This window comes from Nannospalax galili, unplaced genomic scaffold (genome assembly GCF_000622305.1).
Source record: "Nannospalax galili isolate Female #2095 unplaced genomic scaffold, S.galili_v1.0 scaffold1176, whole genome shotgun sequence".
Classification (NCBI taxonomy): Eukaryota; Metazoa; Chordata; class Mammalia; order Rodentia; family Spalacidae; genus Nannospalax; species Nannospalax galili.
In genome coordinates, this window is record NW_008338883.1 from 1,056,281 (window position 1) to 1,071,630 (window position 15,350).

Genomic DNA, 15,350 nt, shown 5'->3' on the forward strand with positions numbered 1-15,350 from the left:
ACACACAGGAGGCACATATAAAAAATATACATAATTAAATTTTAGAAAAAGGGGTAAAAAACAGACCATTAGATTCCACTGTGAGATGTGAAAAGATTAAAGTTGTCACCCCATTCTACAGGAAAAAAGAGGAACAAAGTAAAAATCAACAACTCTTTTTAGATCCTTCAGAGAACTGAGATCATCAAGCAAATCAATGCCCTTGAAAGTGTAAGAACAGATGAAACAGAAATATTGCTTACTGGGAGTGTATCCATGGACTAACTTAAGAGGTGAAGACTCTTAGTCAGTCCTAGTCCCTACACACACACACACACACACACACACACACACACACACACACACACACACCACTACCTTTCATGACATCTACCTTCAATATCCATCTGAGAAAAGCCTCAGTGCAGCAGGGGGAGGGGCAGTGGTCACTTCAGCAGCTAGTCTTTCTGTCAAGGGGAACTCCTTTAACAGAACTGACCCCACAAGGGACACATCCAGTTCCAGGCCCTTCTGCCACCTCACCTAGAGGGAGAAACAGGCTGAGGAGCCCTTGCTGAAAGTCATGCCTCAGTGCCACAGGCTTAAGACTGAGACCCAGTCACAGGCTCTTGTTAGGACACTTCTCCCCCATGGACACTAGCACACGAACAGGGCTCCTGCATGACCACAGAGGACTGAAGTAACTCCCAAGTCTCACTTAAGGAGCTCCTAGGGAATGCAAAGGCATTAAAGGAATTGGTCTCAATACCTAACAGCTACACTAGCTGTAAACGTCGCAGTCACAGCCAGCTGAACATAAACACTATTCCTAAAAGTCCCTTTATCACAATTCCTTTATCTAATATATACCATGTCTACCTTTCAACAAAATTTTGACTATGAATTTTAACTAATTACTATGCTAAAAGTTCTGGTAGAAAAGTGGACATCATGCAAGAATGAATCATGTAAGCAGAGAGAATGAAATTCAAAAAAGGACCAAAACTGTACACTGTTCTTCTAGAAGATTCTAGTTCAATTCCCAGCAACCACATCAGGTGGCTCCCAAACACCAGAAACCCCAGCTGGAGGATCCAGGAGCTGGTTTCTGTGGGCATCTGCATGCACATACCCACATATACACATAATTAAAAATACAGTGCTGGAGAGATGGCTCAGCACTGGCTGCTCCTGCAGAGGACCCAGCTTTGATTCTCTGCACCCACACGGTGGCTAACATCTGTCCATAACTCCAGTTACAGGGGATTGGACACCCTCTTCTGACCTCTGTAGGTATGTGACATGGGTACACTTACACACATACAGGCAATACACTCATACACATAAAAATAATCAACAAAATATTTAAGAATAAATAAAAATTTGTCTTAAAAGGAGATGCTGGAAGCCAAAAGCCATGTAAGACAGAAGAATACCTTTAATGGGCTCACTAGTAGACTGCATAGTGGACTAGGAATGGAGCTTAGTGGTGGAGCACTTGCCTAGCATGCCTGAGGCCCTGGGTTCAAATCCCAGCACTGCCAAAAAGAAAAATAGGTGAGGGGGAAAAATTCAGTAACTGAAGATATAATAGAAACTTCCCAAGTGGAGATTCAAAAAGGAAAAACTGAGAGCATCTAAAAACTGGGAGACAATAGAGAAATATAGGCACAGTGGGCATTCCAGGTCAAGAGAAGAGCAAAAGATGCCATGTGGTGGCACATGCCTGCAATTCCCAGCACTGGAGAAGTGGATCTGCACTAGCAAGAGGATCAGGAAATCAAGGCCAGCATGGGCTAAACAGATTTTGAGGCAAGCCTGGGCTACATGAGACCCTGTCTCAGTAACAATGTACTGTAAGTTTCCAAACTTAATGGCAAGACACAAACCACAGATCAAGAAGTTCAGGGAACACAAATCAAAATAAATATACATGAAAGTCTACACATTAGCAAATTCTATTCAGACTTCAGGAAACTGAAAAGAAAATTTTGAGGTCAGAGACAAACACATCTTAACCAACACTTAAATAAGAACTACAATGAAATTCTTTGCACAAACCATGCAGGTAAGAAGAGAGTGAGGTGGGACATTTAGTGTTGAAAGGAGACAACCTCCAACCTAGAATTCGGCATTTGGCAAGCCTGTCCTGCTGCTAGTGTTGACTTCTAAAACACAATGCTATAAGCTTCTAAGGATACAGTAGGACCTCTAAGCAACTCTCTGGGCTTAACATTTTTGATATGACCACTAAAGTAAGGCCTCAAAGAACAAATGGATTTTTGTTTGGCTTCATTAAAAAATTAAAAAAAAAAAACCACTCTGTAAAAAATGTTCAGAAGGGGCTGAAGAGATGGCTCAGCAGTTAAGAACACTGGTTGTTCTTGCAGAAGACCTGGGTTCGAATCCCAGCACCCACATGGCAGCTAACAACTGTCCGTAACTCCAGTCCCAGGGGATCCAACAGCCTCTTCTGACCTCTGTGGTCATTGCACGACACGGGTGCACTTACCTACATGCAGGCAATACACACATACATATAAAAACAATAAATAAAAAAGGAAGCATTTAAAAAAAGTGTTCGGTAAAGAAATGGAGAGATGGCTCAGCAATGGCTAACAGTCTGTAACTCCAGTTCTAGGGGAAATTTGACACCCTCTTCTGACCTTCATGGGCAATGCATGACTCAGTAGTACACACATACCAAGTAACACACTCATACACAGAAAGTAAAAATAATTTTTTAAAAAATATTAGGTAAGAGAATAAGGCAAGCTACCAAGTAGTAAAAAAAAAAAATGCAAAACTCATCTGATAAAGGAACTATATCCAAAGTACAACTGGAGGTCATCATGTCAAGTAAGTTTTCATTCATATGCAGAATCTCATTTTTAAAAAAGACATGAAAGTAAAAAGCAGAGAGGGGATATCTGGCTCTTGGAGGGACAAAAGAAGGTGGGGTGTGATCAAAGCACATGACATGCATGTATGAAAATGGCATAATGAAGCATTTTGTATAATTAATATGCATTGATAAAAAAGGATTAACACATTTCACCACCCCATCTATCAACTGAATATTATAGTAATCTTGATCAGTTCCAAAAATTAGCCCCCCAAAATTCCCAAAAGGCTCTTGAAGAAAATAGACTATCTGAAAGGACCATGGCAAATCATTAATGAAAACTACAGTCCATCCATGACAGTTAAATTATGAAACTGTCAGCTATTAAGAAAAACTCAATAGCTTCCTTTTGTAGTCCCACACATTTAGTGAAGAGGCTGTGCTTCTTCCCAAAACCACCTTTGTCAAGGAACTTGTGGAACTATAAAGCTGAAGGATCAACACTTTTAAATAAGAATTCATACTCCGTGGAAGTAAGAATCTTTCAACTTTTATTTCTAGGATACATTCATCTGGAATCTTTTGTTTCTTTACAATTTTCCCCCTAAGAGAAAAGAATACAATAAAAATATAATCCAACCACCAGCAATGTCTGTAACCGAAAGGAATCTGAATCTCTGGTGTGATAATATAGGATATTTTTTTAAAAAATATAAACTTCATACCAGAAATAAGCCTGAATATTCTCTTTCTTTAAAAATATAATTTTCCGGCTTTGCTCCTCCACGTAAATCTTGTAATAACCATTTAATTCTGCAGTCTGTATAAACTAGCACTTGTAACACTATCACATGGTTTTGTCCTGCTTTATATCCTGTTCTGTACTGTGAATCCAGAAGGCTTTTAAAAAAAAAAAAAAAAAAAAAGCTGCCACTGGGTTACAGCAAGACTCTGTAAGATATATTATTTTTAAATCCCCATTAGCAAACTAAAGTCTACTTAACAAATTTTATTTTATCCTGTTCATGAAATTAGAAAATGTGTACAAATCAACTTTTTGCTATAAAACTCAAATGGAAAACATTTCTAAAACTTGTTTGCTGACTGGGACAGGGTGGGTACAAGATTGAAATCCACATTCACACTGGGATGGGATGAGGAGGCCTTAAAAATTGCAAAGGTGCTTGAGTGTGGGTTCAGGGCTGTCTCACTGCTTTGTAGTGACATATCCTGCTTTTCTCGAGTAAGACCAGAGGCCACAGGGCCAAGGAACAATCCTCTAGATCACCAAGAAGTCAAGCCATCTCCAACTAAGGACAAGAAATTCACATTGTCAGATGGCTTTTCTCCTACTTCTGACTAGTTCCTTTATGGAGAGTTTCAACAGTTGATGTGTAACTCATTTCATAATGGAATTAGGAAACCAACATATATAGCCTGGTGACTAAGTCCCTTAGTTTAAGAAGGTAAGAGACGTCTGATCATAAACACAGGATAACATACTTGAGCCAGGGAGGAATCTTCTACCTTCAAATAAACAGCATCATCCATAGTAATGTTTTAGGGTGTTGCATAGAGCACAGGGGCTAGGCAAAGGACTAAAAAATTTGGTTAACAAATCAACCCCAGTGAACGCTGCCTTGTTTGCTAGAATGCAAAGCAGGCCTAAGAGGATTTCCATTGTGACACTAGACAGGCGCAAGGAGGCAAGACTAGCACTGTGGTCAATGGTACCTAACCCGAGGGACCAGAGGATCACCTTTACCAACTAGCAAGAGAGGATGGCCTGGGCTACCACACAGCAGAGGCTTTGCTAAAGAGCTAAGCTAGCAGGCTGCTCGAAGGGGCTGCCTTAGGGCCTGAGAGCTCCCCTACCATCTCTGACCAGCCTGTGGCTCTGCAGGAACAGCCTAGTTCAACAGGGAATGGCAGTTGGCCTCACCTGTCCCTTTGGCCCTCTGATGTACTTGCTTTTCCTGTAGTCCCCTGCTCCCTTTCCCAAGAGAATATTCAGGCCAACATTTTTGTTGTTGTTGCATTAGTAAAGAGTATAGACTAGCAATCTGGGAAATCCCTAACTCACTGGGTGTCTTATGTCAATATAAGGTACTTAAATGTTATTCACAGAGGAGTCAAATAAGCCCATCTCACACGAGGAATCCAAAGTATTAAAACTTAGCAGTGATATGTTTAAAGGCAATTTTTTGCCAAGGTTTAACTAATGGGCTTAAGCCAATGTCATATTCCAGATTATCAATCATTTCTTTTGAATTAACATGTCTTTGTGCTTTCTACAGACAACAAAGTTTTTTTTAATATACATATATATTTTAAACCGATTTATTATTCCCTTTTACAATCATATCTTCAGTCTTACATTTAAAATATAAATCTAAATTGTCCATAAAACCAACAGTGGACCAGTGACAATATCATTTAAATGAAATAATAACTCAAGAAAAGGCCAGCATTAAATTCAGAAAACAAACAGATTAGAAATCTGCTCATACACCCAATGTGTTCAGAAAAGAACTTCACATGGAACAAACACCACTTAGACCCTGGTGGGCCCTGGCCTGTACAGCTTCCTGTTCCAGGATGCATCTTCTTTATCTCTACTGAGGCTTATACAGCAGCAAACATCCTCACAGCAGAGGCTCGCACCGAGGGTGCAGCCTGTTCCAGACTCAGCGTGTGTTCCCAGCAATTGCTCTGTAGGCTCCCTGAATTATAAAATAACTTCATCTTTTAGGAGCCACAAAAAAATTAAAATTTTTAAAAGGAAGGGTTAAATCTATTCAAACACACTATACATAAAGTGTTACCAGTAAGAGTGAAGTGGAATAAAGGGATAAAAGAACATAGATTTCCTTAAACAATTCTGCTACATTAGACAGTACCCCCAATTGCAGCTACCGAGCTTAACCAGATTACAGGGGGGAGGATGTGGGGCACATCTGAGTTATTACCAGAATCTGCATCATTTTCTTGGAGAAGCTAACAATAAAACATTAAATATATACTTGTTTGATTTTTATATTTATTTGAAGACTCTTTGGTAACGATATGTGTGTTTTCCACATTACAGGACTTTTGAAAATAAATGTCAAAATAAGCTGGCCAACCAGCATATGACAAAGCATGGTGCCAGTCAGCCTTCCTGTGAGTATCCTTGAACCTGACTAGCTAGCACTGCTCATGCACTGAAACACAGTATGCTTAACCTGTGGACACACAAAATGAAAGCTAGCTAATACCAGAAAGGAATTAGACAGTAATGAGAGTCAGTGACAAAACATAACAATGATAACTGTTCTTAAGTCATTTATTTTTAAATTATAAGATTTACAGTGCCTTGATTATGCAAAATATCATAATGGAAATTAAACTAAATCAATAAACCAAAAGAGAAAGAAAACTTTGTTTCCTTGTATATCAGTACGTAAGCCTTCTTTATACGTGTCTGATGTCCCAACCGCACCTTATGTAGAAAGTGTGTCAAGTTTCACTTGCAGGCTTAATTTCTCATTTTCAACTTTTCTGAATGGTAAAATTTTTTCAAATCCTATTATACCTAGTATTTATGCTGCAACAGCAGCAAAACCTCACATGTGCAATCAAACGTGGAACTGGGGCCCAGCTTTTGGCTTTTAGCTGCAGACAGGAACATACACGGCATTCAGTACAGCAAGGTACACTAGGGTAACCAGAGCACGGAGTTTAGTGACTTATTGCAGAGTTGGTATTTCTCCCTCTGATCTGAACCAGCTGACACTGAGCAGAAGTATTACTGCTGCGGATAGTACGACTGCTGCGGGGGCTGAGGGAAGGGATAGGCAGGCTGCTGCGGCGCTGGGTACGGAGCCTGTCCCGGGCTCTGGTGGTACACTGGCGGGTATGGCATGTTGTACTGGCCGTAAGCGTAGGGGTTGTAGCCCATGGGCATGGGCATTTGGCAATACCTGATGATGAGGAAAAAAAAAACAGAACACTGGGTTGGTAAACCAAATATTGTAAAATGACACATTCAGTAACTACTCAAAGGCCAGTTTTCAATGAAAGTCATTTTCCTCTACTTTCATCAGAGAGAGTAGTAGACAAAGGACCCAATTCAAGGTACACAGTTTAATTAAAATTAAAGACTATCAAAAGTTTAATACTATCCAGAAAATAATGTTGAAGGAAGTAGAATTAAACAGCCAACTATTAAAGAATAAATATAGAGAGGGTTCACTTTAATGAGGCAAAACTAATTCTCTAAATATGTTCCTGTTCCACAAGGGTTGATAGTCACTGTACTACACAATTTGCTGCTTACAAAGTTTTAATATCTGGAAGATATAATGTTCTTAAATAAATACTTAGAACACATCTTAATAATTGGCAGCCAAGTGTTTGAATGTCAAGAAGTTACCACATGGCCAGCAGGATGGCCTGAAAACCTTGAGTTAGATCCCATGGTGAAAAAGAGAGAACCAACTCCCACAAGGTGTCCTCTGACCTCCAAATAGGCACTGTGGCACACACTCCACACACACACACAAAACAAACACATACATGCATGCATACATACATACACAAATGTAATTTTAAAAACAGAAATTAACCACAAGAAGGCTGCCTGGGAATGTAGTAAATGCTTGCCTAACATGTGCAAGGCCCTCAGTCCAATCCCAACACCACGAAAACAAATAATTACACACACACACGCGCACACACACACACACACGCGTGTACACACACACAGAAAATTCCACAGAAAAGAGCTAACCTTTAAGTTCAATCTATAATGGGGCAAAATTCAACAGTTTATCAAATACTGAGACTTCAAAGTGCAAGCATATATACAAGGCCTTACCATCCTTGCTATATACACCATGCTCAGAAAGATACCTGTTTATCACCTAAATAAAAGCAGCCAAGAGATATATACTAAATGCAACATGAAAAAAATAAAAATACACATTCTAAAAGTCTAGGGCACAGATATTCAACTACTCAAATAATTACACCACGGTTTTGATTTCTGGAATGTAGTTTAATTCATGAGAGATTTATTTTAGAGAAAGGTGATATTATGTTTAAAAAGGTTAATTAGAGCTAGAAACATCAGTCAATTCTTTGGGATACAGGGTGAGCCACCGCCTTACCCGGGATATCCTGGGTAGGTAGGGTATGGTGGTCCCTGGGCCTGTGGAGGGGGAGCAGAGCTAGGTGTCTGCGTTGGAGCTGGTGGAGCCGCCCCAGCCCCCGTGGGAGCAGCAGTAGGAGGAACTCGGTTTGCTGGAAGCACAGGAGGTGGAGGCCGGGCTGGGGGTTGGGGCTTAGCAGGCTGAAAGAGAAAATAGGCAAACTGTTTTGGTGTCTCTCAAATTGCTAACTAAAACAAACAAGGGCATATGACATACTTCAATATGCAACCAAACAAACTTGTTGCTCCCATTCTTAAACATTAGCTTACTACTCTAGAAATGCACCTGAGTAGAGAGCAATTCTCCAACTTCACAGAGCCATGCTCTTCCTGGTGCCTGCTCCCATCAGACTAGACACTCAGTGGGAAAGAAGCAAGGTGTGACTATTCCTGGGTCTTCATCCAACCCCAAATTCTTTTTACAAAAATCTTCAAAATCATGAAAACTTAAATTGTATGATAAAACAATCACACACCTTAGTAGCAAAGCTCAGTGGCTAACCCTCCTTTGTCTCTACGTATTTGTGGAACCCCTTCAAGTTGCAAGCTTTGCAACACCTCAGGCATCAACACTCAGTCCTAATGAGGGTGCCCTCCTACACAGTCCCAGCATCATCACCCCAAGAAAATGAAGCTGTTCCCAGGAATTGTTGAAGAGCCAATCCAGATTCCAGTTTTCCTATTTGTCAAAAGAAACACCTGTTTTTATGAAGCAAATTCAAGTCAGGGTCCATGTACTGCACTGGCTGTTAACGAGTCTTTTGGTCCTATCTACAGCACCCCTCCCTTTGTCCCCACGATTTTAGAAAAGACTAACTCTCATAATTCTACATCTCATGCTCTAGATGTGTCATTTCCAATGGAACAGTCGAGCTTCTTACTTCATCACTGTACTTACTGGAAACAGAAAGTTCCGAAGGTTTAATTATATTCAGTCTAGATTTGTGGGGGCAAGAATTCATGAGTGCTGTGTCTAAACACTACCAGAAGGTTGGCCCCCCACACAAGTGGGGAGCACTAGTCCATTCCCTCCACTGCAGCCTTCCAAGCTGCAGGAGTGCTGGCAGGGCCAAGCTTACTCACTGGCATGGTTCTTGGAGCTGGAGTTGGAGGAGCCGGTGCATGTCCTCCTGCTGGGGACGACTGGTATGCAGGGGTCGGGATTGAAGGAGCACTAGGTTCTCTGGCAATGCTTTGCTGCAAGTCCCTTGTGAAAGACAGGGTGTTACAATTAACACAGTTTAAAACAAACAAACAAACAAACAACAACAACAAAAAAAACCACCAGCACATGTAAGATCCAGTTCTTTTGTTTTTCTTCAAATATGAAAATCTTTCTTCCTACAGTTTAACTGAAAACTAGAGAAGAAAATAAATTTTTCAGACATCTTAGTTACAGTTCAAATAAGGAATATATTAACTAGGCAAGTAGCCTTAAGAGACTGCCTTTGGAGGGTCCCTTGCACTACCCTCTGAGTCGTGAACACTTCTGTATATTCAAAACACAAAAGTGAATCAAAATTGAAATACATGAACTTAATTATCAAAGTAAAACATAGTTACATTAAAAAAACATGTTTCGGAGTTGGGGATTTAGCTCAGTGGAAGAGCGCTTGCCTAGCAAGCGCAAGGCCCTGGGTTCGGTCCTCAGCTCCGGAAAAAAAAAAAGACAAAATAACAAAAAACATGTTTCACGGGGTGTAGTGGTACATGCCTTTAGTCCTAGCACTCTGGAGGTAGAGGCAGGCAGATCTCAGTGCGTTCAAGGCCAGCCTGGTCTACAGAGTGAGTTCTAGGCCAGCTGGGGCTATAGGGAGACCCTGTCTCAAAAAGATTAAAAAAAAAAAAAAAAGACTGCCTTTGGGGGCTGGAGAGATGGCTCAGTGGTTAGGAGCACTTACTGCTCTTCTAGAGGATGTGAGTTTGGTTCCCAGCACTCATGTTGGGTGGCTCCAGCTCCACTGGATCATCAAAGTCCTCTCTCTAGCCTCCATAGGCACTCACACAAATGTATCCACTTACACAAATACACATAAAAATATAAATAAATCTTTTTTAAAATGTGTAATTGTGCATTAACTCTACATACTCATCAGAATAAGTAATGGAAAAAATATGGAACAACTAGTAGGAATAGAAATTATTACAGCCATGTCGGAAAAGCAATGAACAATATCGAATAAAGCTGAACACACCCTATGACGCAGCAAGCCCAGACAAATGCCCAGCAGCACTACATATACTATCACTAAAAGCACATGATATCCAAGACAGTAACCCCTGAGCAAGGGTGGCTCTGAAATGCCTGGAATATAACTAGTCTGAACTGAGGATTTCAGTATAAAATACACATTGAATTTCTAAGAATGATGATGACGATGAAGTATCTCGTTTATAATTATTACACTAATTTTATGTTTAAACAATAACATTTTGGATACACCTGGTTAAATAAAATCTATTATTCAAGCTCTTTTTAGGTCCTTGAGGCTGGAGAGATGGTTCAACAGCTAAGAGTCCTTCTTGTTCTTCTGAGAACCTGGATTCAGTTTCCAGCACCCGCAATGGGCATTTCACAACCACCTGTAATTCCAGCTCCAGGGGATCTGACACCCTCTTCTGGTCTCCATGGGCACCCACATGCATCATATCCAAACACATAAACAATACATCTTTTTTTTTTTTTTTTTTTTGGTCTTTTTAAGACAGTGTCTCCTTGTAGCCCCTGCTGTCCTGGAACTCACTATGTAGACCAGGCTGGCCTTGAACTCACAGAGATCTGCCTGCCTCTGCCTCCCGAGTGCTGGGATTAAAGGTGTGCGCCACCATATCTGGCTTGCATTCTTTTTAAAAAATAAAAAAAATTTTTAAAAATAGAATTTAGGGGCTGGAGAGTTATCTCAGCAGTTAAGAAAGAACACTGGCTGCTCTTGTAGGGAACCTGGGTTCTAGTCCCAGCACCCACATGGCAGTTAACAGCTGTAACTCCAATTCCAAGGGAGGCCCAGTGGTTAAGAGCACTGGCTGCTCTTGCAGAGGACCCAAGTTCAAGTCTCAGCATCCATATGGCAGCTAACAACTAATTGTCCATAACGCCAGTTCCAGGGAATCCGACACCCTCTTCTGACTTCTGTGGGCACTGCATGACATGGGTACACTTATACACATGTAGGCAATACACTCATAGACATAAAATAATAAATAAAATATCTTTTTAAAAAAAGAAAGTAAGACTATTGGAGCATTTCTTTCTCTAAGAATAACCAAAAACAGCCTGGTACATAAACAAGTCAACTTAAATGTTTTTATTTTCTCCGTTCTTACGGTAAAAGCATACTCTATACCCTATTCTGTACTTTACTTCTTTTACTCTGTTATCTTAAGAGATTTTCCTGTATCAATAAAGTGAAACTATCCCCTACATAAAAACAGGGGAAGCCAGGCCCGGTGGTGGAGGGCCATAATCCCAGCACCCAGGAAGCTGGAGCAGAGTTAAAGGCCAGCCTGGGGCAATCTGGTTTAGAATGTCTACACAGACACAGCTTTATTTAACTAACCCTGGACAAAAGATTTGTTTGTATTCCTTTATTGCTATAAGCAACTTAGAAATAAATAAGCCATAAATATGTCATTTCTAACATAAACTGATACATTCCTGGAATGGATTCCCCAAAACAGAATGTCCACATCACAGGATGTTTGGTTTGTAATCCTGACCTGTACCCTAATTAGAATCACTACATCACACTACTAAGTTTAACCCAAAATTCAAGAAAATATTTTTAAGTACAATTTGATGCACAATACGAACTTACTTTAAAAGCTCATCTCTTTCTGTCTTCCGTGCAAACACGATGTCACTGCATTTGTTCTGGAACCTGACCAGGATTTCAGTCAGCTCATTGTAAAACTATAAACCAAGAACACACAAACAAATAACAATTTTTAAATAAATACTCTATTATTTTTATTTAATGTGTATGATTGTATTGCCTGCATGTGTGCAAGTGTACGTGTGTCATGAAAAAAAATTTTTTTTAATCAAGGGAATAATACAATCTAAAGATAATTTATCAGTGATAGTTAAAACTAGGAACTGAAGCCGGGCGTGGTGGCACAGGCCTTTAATCCCAGCACTCGGGAGGTAGAGGCAGGCAGATCTCTGAGTTCAAGGCCAGCCTGGTCTACATAGTGAGTTCTAGGACAGTTGGGGCTACAGGGAGACCCTGTCTCAAAAAGACCAAAAAAACAAACAAAATGAACAAAAAACCTAGGAACTGAAATCCTCCACATGAAGTATATTCATGCCATTGACTGGACAACTTAGTTATCAAATGACATAAAATTAGTAAAGAAAATAAAAATAACAAAATCTTAATTACGGAAAGTCACCAAATATTAAATGACAATAAAAGCTGCATAATCATGAACTTGTTCCCAATCCCCAGAAAAAAATCAACTATTAAATAATGGTCCAAAATCTACTAAGATGAAAGGCTACATCTGTACACTGACTGCAGAAATGCAAGCACCACTGCAGACAGCATTCCTCAGTTCATCTGCTTGAACAAAGCCTTCAGTTCAAACCCAGTGCCATCACACTATCTGCTCTATTCATAAAGCTTCACTGCACTGTCACCTGCCTTCAGAGAACTGTTCATAATCAATACTGTATCTCATCACAATAACTTTACTCGGTGACCATTATGGAGTTAAGTACCAAAAGGAATTGTGCATCTGAAAAATTTTAAAATAGTTGTACTCTCAAAATCAAAATAATCATTTTTAAGAAATCAAATATAAACGTTTCCCTAAACATCTTAAAGAACAAAGCAAAGAAAGTACTTAGAATATATTTCATGAACACTCTGATAATTCAGACAAGTCACAAGTCTACCCTCACCAAGACACCAGCTCAGAATATAAAAGCCACGTGTCCTCTTCCACCACACAGCAGCCACAACTGACCCTTAAAAGAGCGTCACAAGTTTCGGACATCTCATGAGTGCTGACTAAGCACTCTACCACTGAGCTGCAACCCCCAGCACTGGTTTCAGACATCTCTAATTCCTGAAACCTGGAATACTTATGTCCCTTCTCAGCTAAGGGAAATATGTAATTCATTCTTCAAACTTCCAACAAAATGTTGCTGCCCTCATTAAGCTTTCTCCATCTACAACAAACCTTCCAGGAGCAAAAGGCAGTAAAACAATCCAAGGCAAAAGTAACTTGATCCAACTGAAGGATCCAGCAGCACCCCAGGTGTACTTCCCCACCCATTGTACTACCTTCTATTTCTTTTGTGTGCATGCATACCTTTGTGCCCTCCTTCAAATTAGCAACAAGTTCAACAAAGTTGTCATAGGCAGCAGCCAAACTCTTCAAAACTTCTTCTCTCAAGTTGGCTTCATTGTTAGACTGCTTCATTTTTGAAAATTCCTGGTGTGAGACCTTGGTGAAAGAAACACAAGCACAACATACATTTATTTATAGAATTAATTCATCTCAAAATATTTTTTCACTTATTATTTATTGTGCATATATGTGTGCCAGGGTGAGCATGTAGAGATCAGAGGACAATTTGGGGCAGTTGGTTCTCTCCTTCCATTATGTGGATCCCAGAATCAGACTAGAGTTGTGGGGCTTGGCAGCAAACACCTTTACCCACTGAACCATCTCAATGGACCTTTGAAATGTTTTTGTTTATTTTCCAATTAGGAAAATCCTATGATCACAGATATGTGGAATTACTAGAAATACTAAAAATGGATATTTTTTTCAAGGTTGTACACTGCTTCGGCTTTTTGTTAAGTAAAAATAACACAAATCCAATGAGTGTTAAAGCATAACCAATAGTGAGTACAGATTTCTATTAATACAGAACACAAAAAAACACCATCAGAGTCCAGCATGGTGGAGAACACATTTAATCCCACCACCAGGAAACAAAGGAAAATAGATCACTGAGTTGGAGGCTAGCCTGGTCTACAAAGTGAAGTCCAGGCCAGCCAGGGCTACATAGTGAGACCCTGTCTCAAAATAATAATCAGATAAAAACTATTCGTTTTGAGAACATCTACTATATGTAGAATATTCAAAAGCAGAAATAGTTTCATTCTGCATATTAAGTACCCAAATGGCAAAGTTTCAGGTCTTATTAGTCTAAACCATGACTGTGTAAACACATGACGAAAGTCTTTGTGTATTAAGCATATAATTCTACGGGAAGCAATTATTCCTATTAATTTTGTTTTTTTCCTGAATATAGCAAGAAAAAAAACTTCAATGATCTGGAGAAAAACAAAATATCTGAACCATCAAGCACTTTTCTAAGCAGCACACAATATTGTAACCACAGACAACTGGCTTTGTGTCAGTTTCTTTCCAGTGCTGAGAATTAAATGTAGGGCCTCACACATGTCAGGCAAGTGTTCTATCATTGAGCTGTACTTCTACCCTGTTTTATAAATTTTAAAAACCAATATGCCAGCAGGCATGATGGCACATATCTGTAATCCCACTACTTGTGAGGACAAGACCAGAGGATAGCAAGTTTGAATCCAACTTGTGCTACACAGTGAGTTCCTGGCTAGTCTAGGCTATAAGACCTCTTTATTTTTGTAAAATATATAGATGTATCAAGTTCCACATTATAAATTCTTCAATTTCACATTCCTGAATGGACATAGGTTTAGTGCAGGCATATCCTTCCCAGTTTTCACACATACACGCACTAAATAAATAAACTTACCTGTATATTTTTTAGAAGTCCCTCCTGTTTCTTTAGCGATTCTTGGACTTTAGTTGTAAGACCGCCGTAGATTCGATCCAGTTCAGTCACAGAAAGAGCTTCTTCATTTATCACGCCATCCTGAGCCAGCGCTGTCAAAAACTTGCTTGTCATGTCAAAATTCACTGACTTCAGGTCATTCTCAAGACCCTCTCTCTCTTTCTTCACTTCATCAAGATTCGACAGTAAAGATTTTAAGACATTTACAACCTGAACAAACAAGCAATATATGTAAATATATATGGTTAACTGGGGCACATTTGGGAAGGAAATACAAGACCAAGGAATGAGGCCCCTTGTACTACCCTTTGAGTTGTGAACATTTTTTGCATATTCAAAACACAAAACTGAATCAAAATGGAAATAGATGAATCTAATTATCTATCAAAGTAAAACACAGTTACATTAAAAAACATGTTTTGCTGAGTGTGGTGGCCCACACCTATAGTCCCAGCACTCAGGAGGCAGAGGTACGCGAATCTCAGTAGTGAGTTCCAGGCCAGCTGGGGCTATAGGGAGACCCTGTTTCAAAAAGACCAAAAAAA

At 39.7% G+C, this 15,350-nt stretch overlaps 1 protein-coding gene across 1 annotated transcript in view; it reads right to left on the reverse strand.

The window, feature by feature from the left end:
• Positions 1-3,352: 3,352 nt before the first annotated feature.
• The window catches only part of Pdcd6ip (programmed cell death 6 interacting protein), a 61,057-nt gene continuing 49,059 nt past the window's right edge, over positions 3,353-15,350 (reverse strand). Inside the window, exons 13-18 of the mRNA XM_008833400.3 lie at positions 14,767-15,015; positions 13,332-13,466; positions 11,831-11,925; positions 9,099-9,222; positions 7,975-8,156; positions 3,353-6,786 (exon numbers count right to left, since the gene is read on the reverse strand). Of these exons, the coding sequence (XP_008831622.1) occupies positions 6,612-6,786; positions 7,975-8,156; positions 9,099-9,222; positions 11,831-11,925; positions 13,332-13,466; positions 14,767-15,015 (960 nt within the window). The 3' untranslated portion in view covers positions 3,353-6,611. The remainder of the gene's footprint in view (positions 6,787-7,974; positions 8,157-9,098; positions 9,223-11,830; positions 11,926-13,331; positions 13,467-14,766; positions 15,016-15,350) is intronic.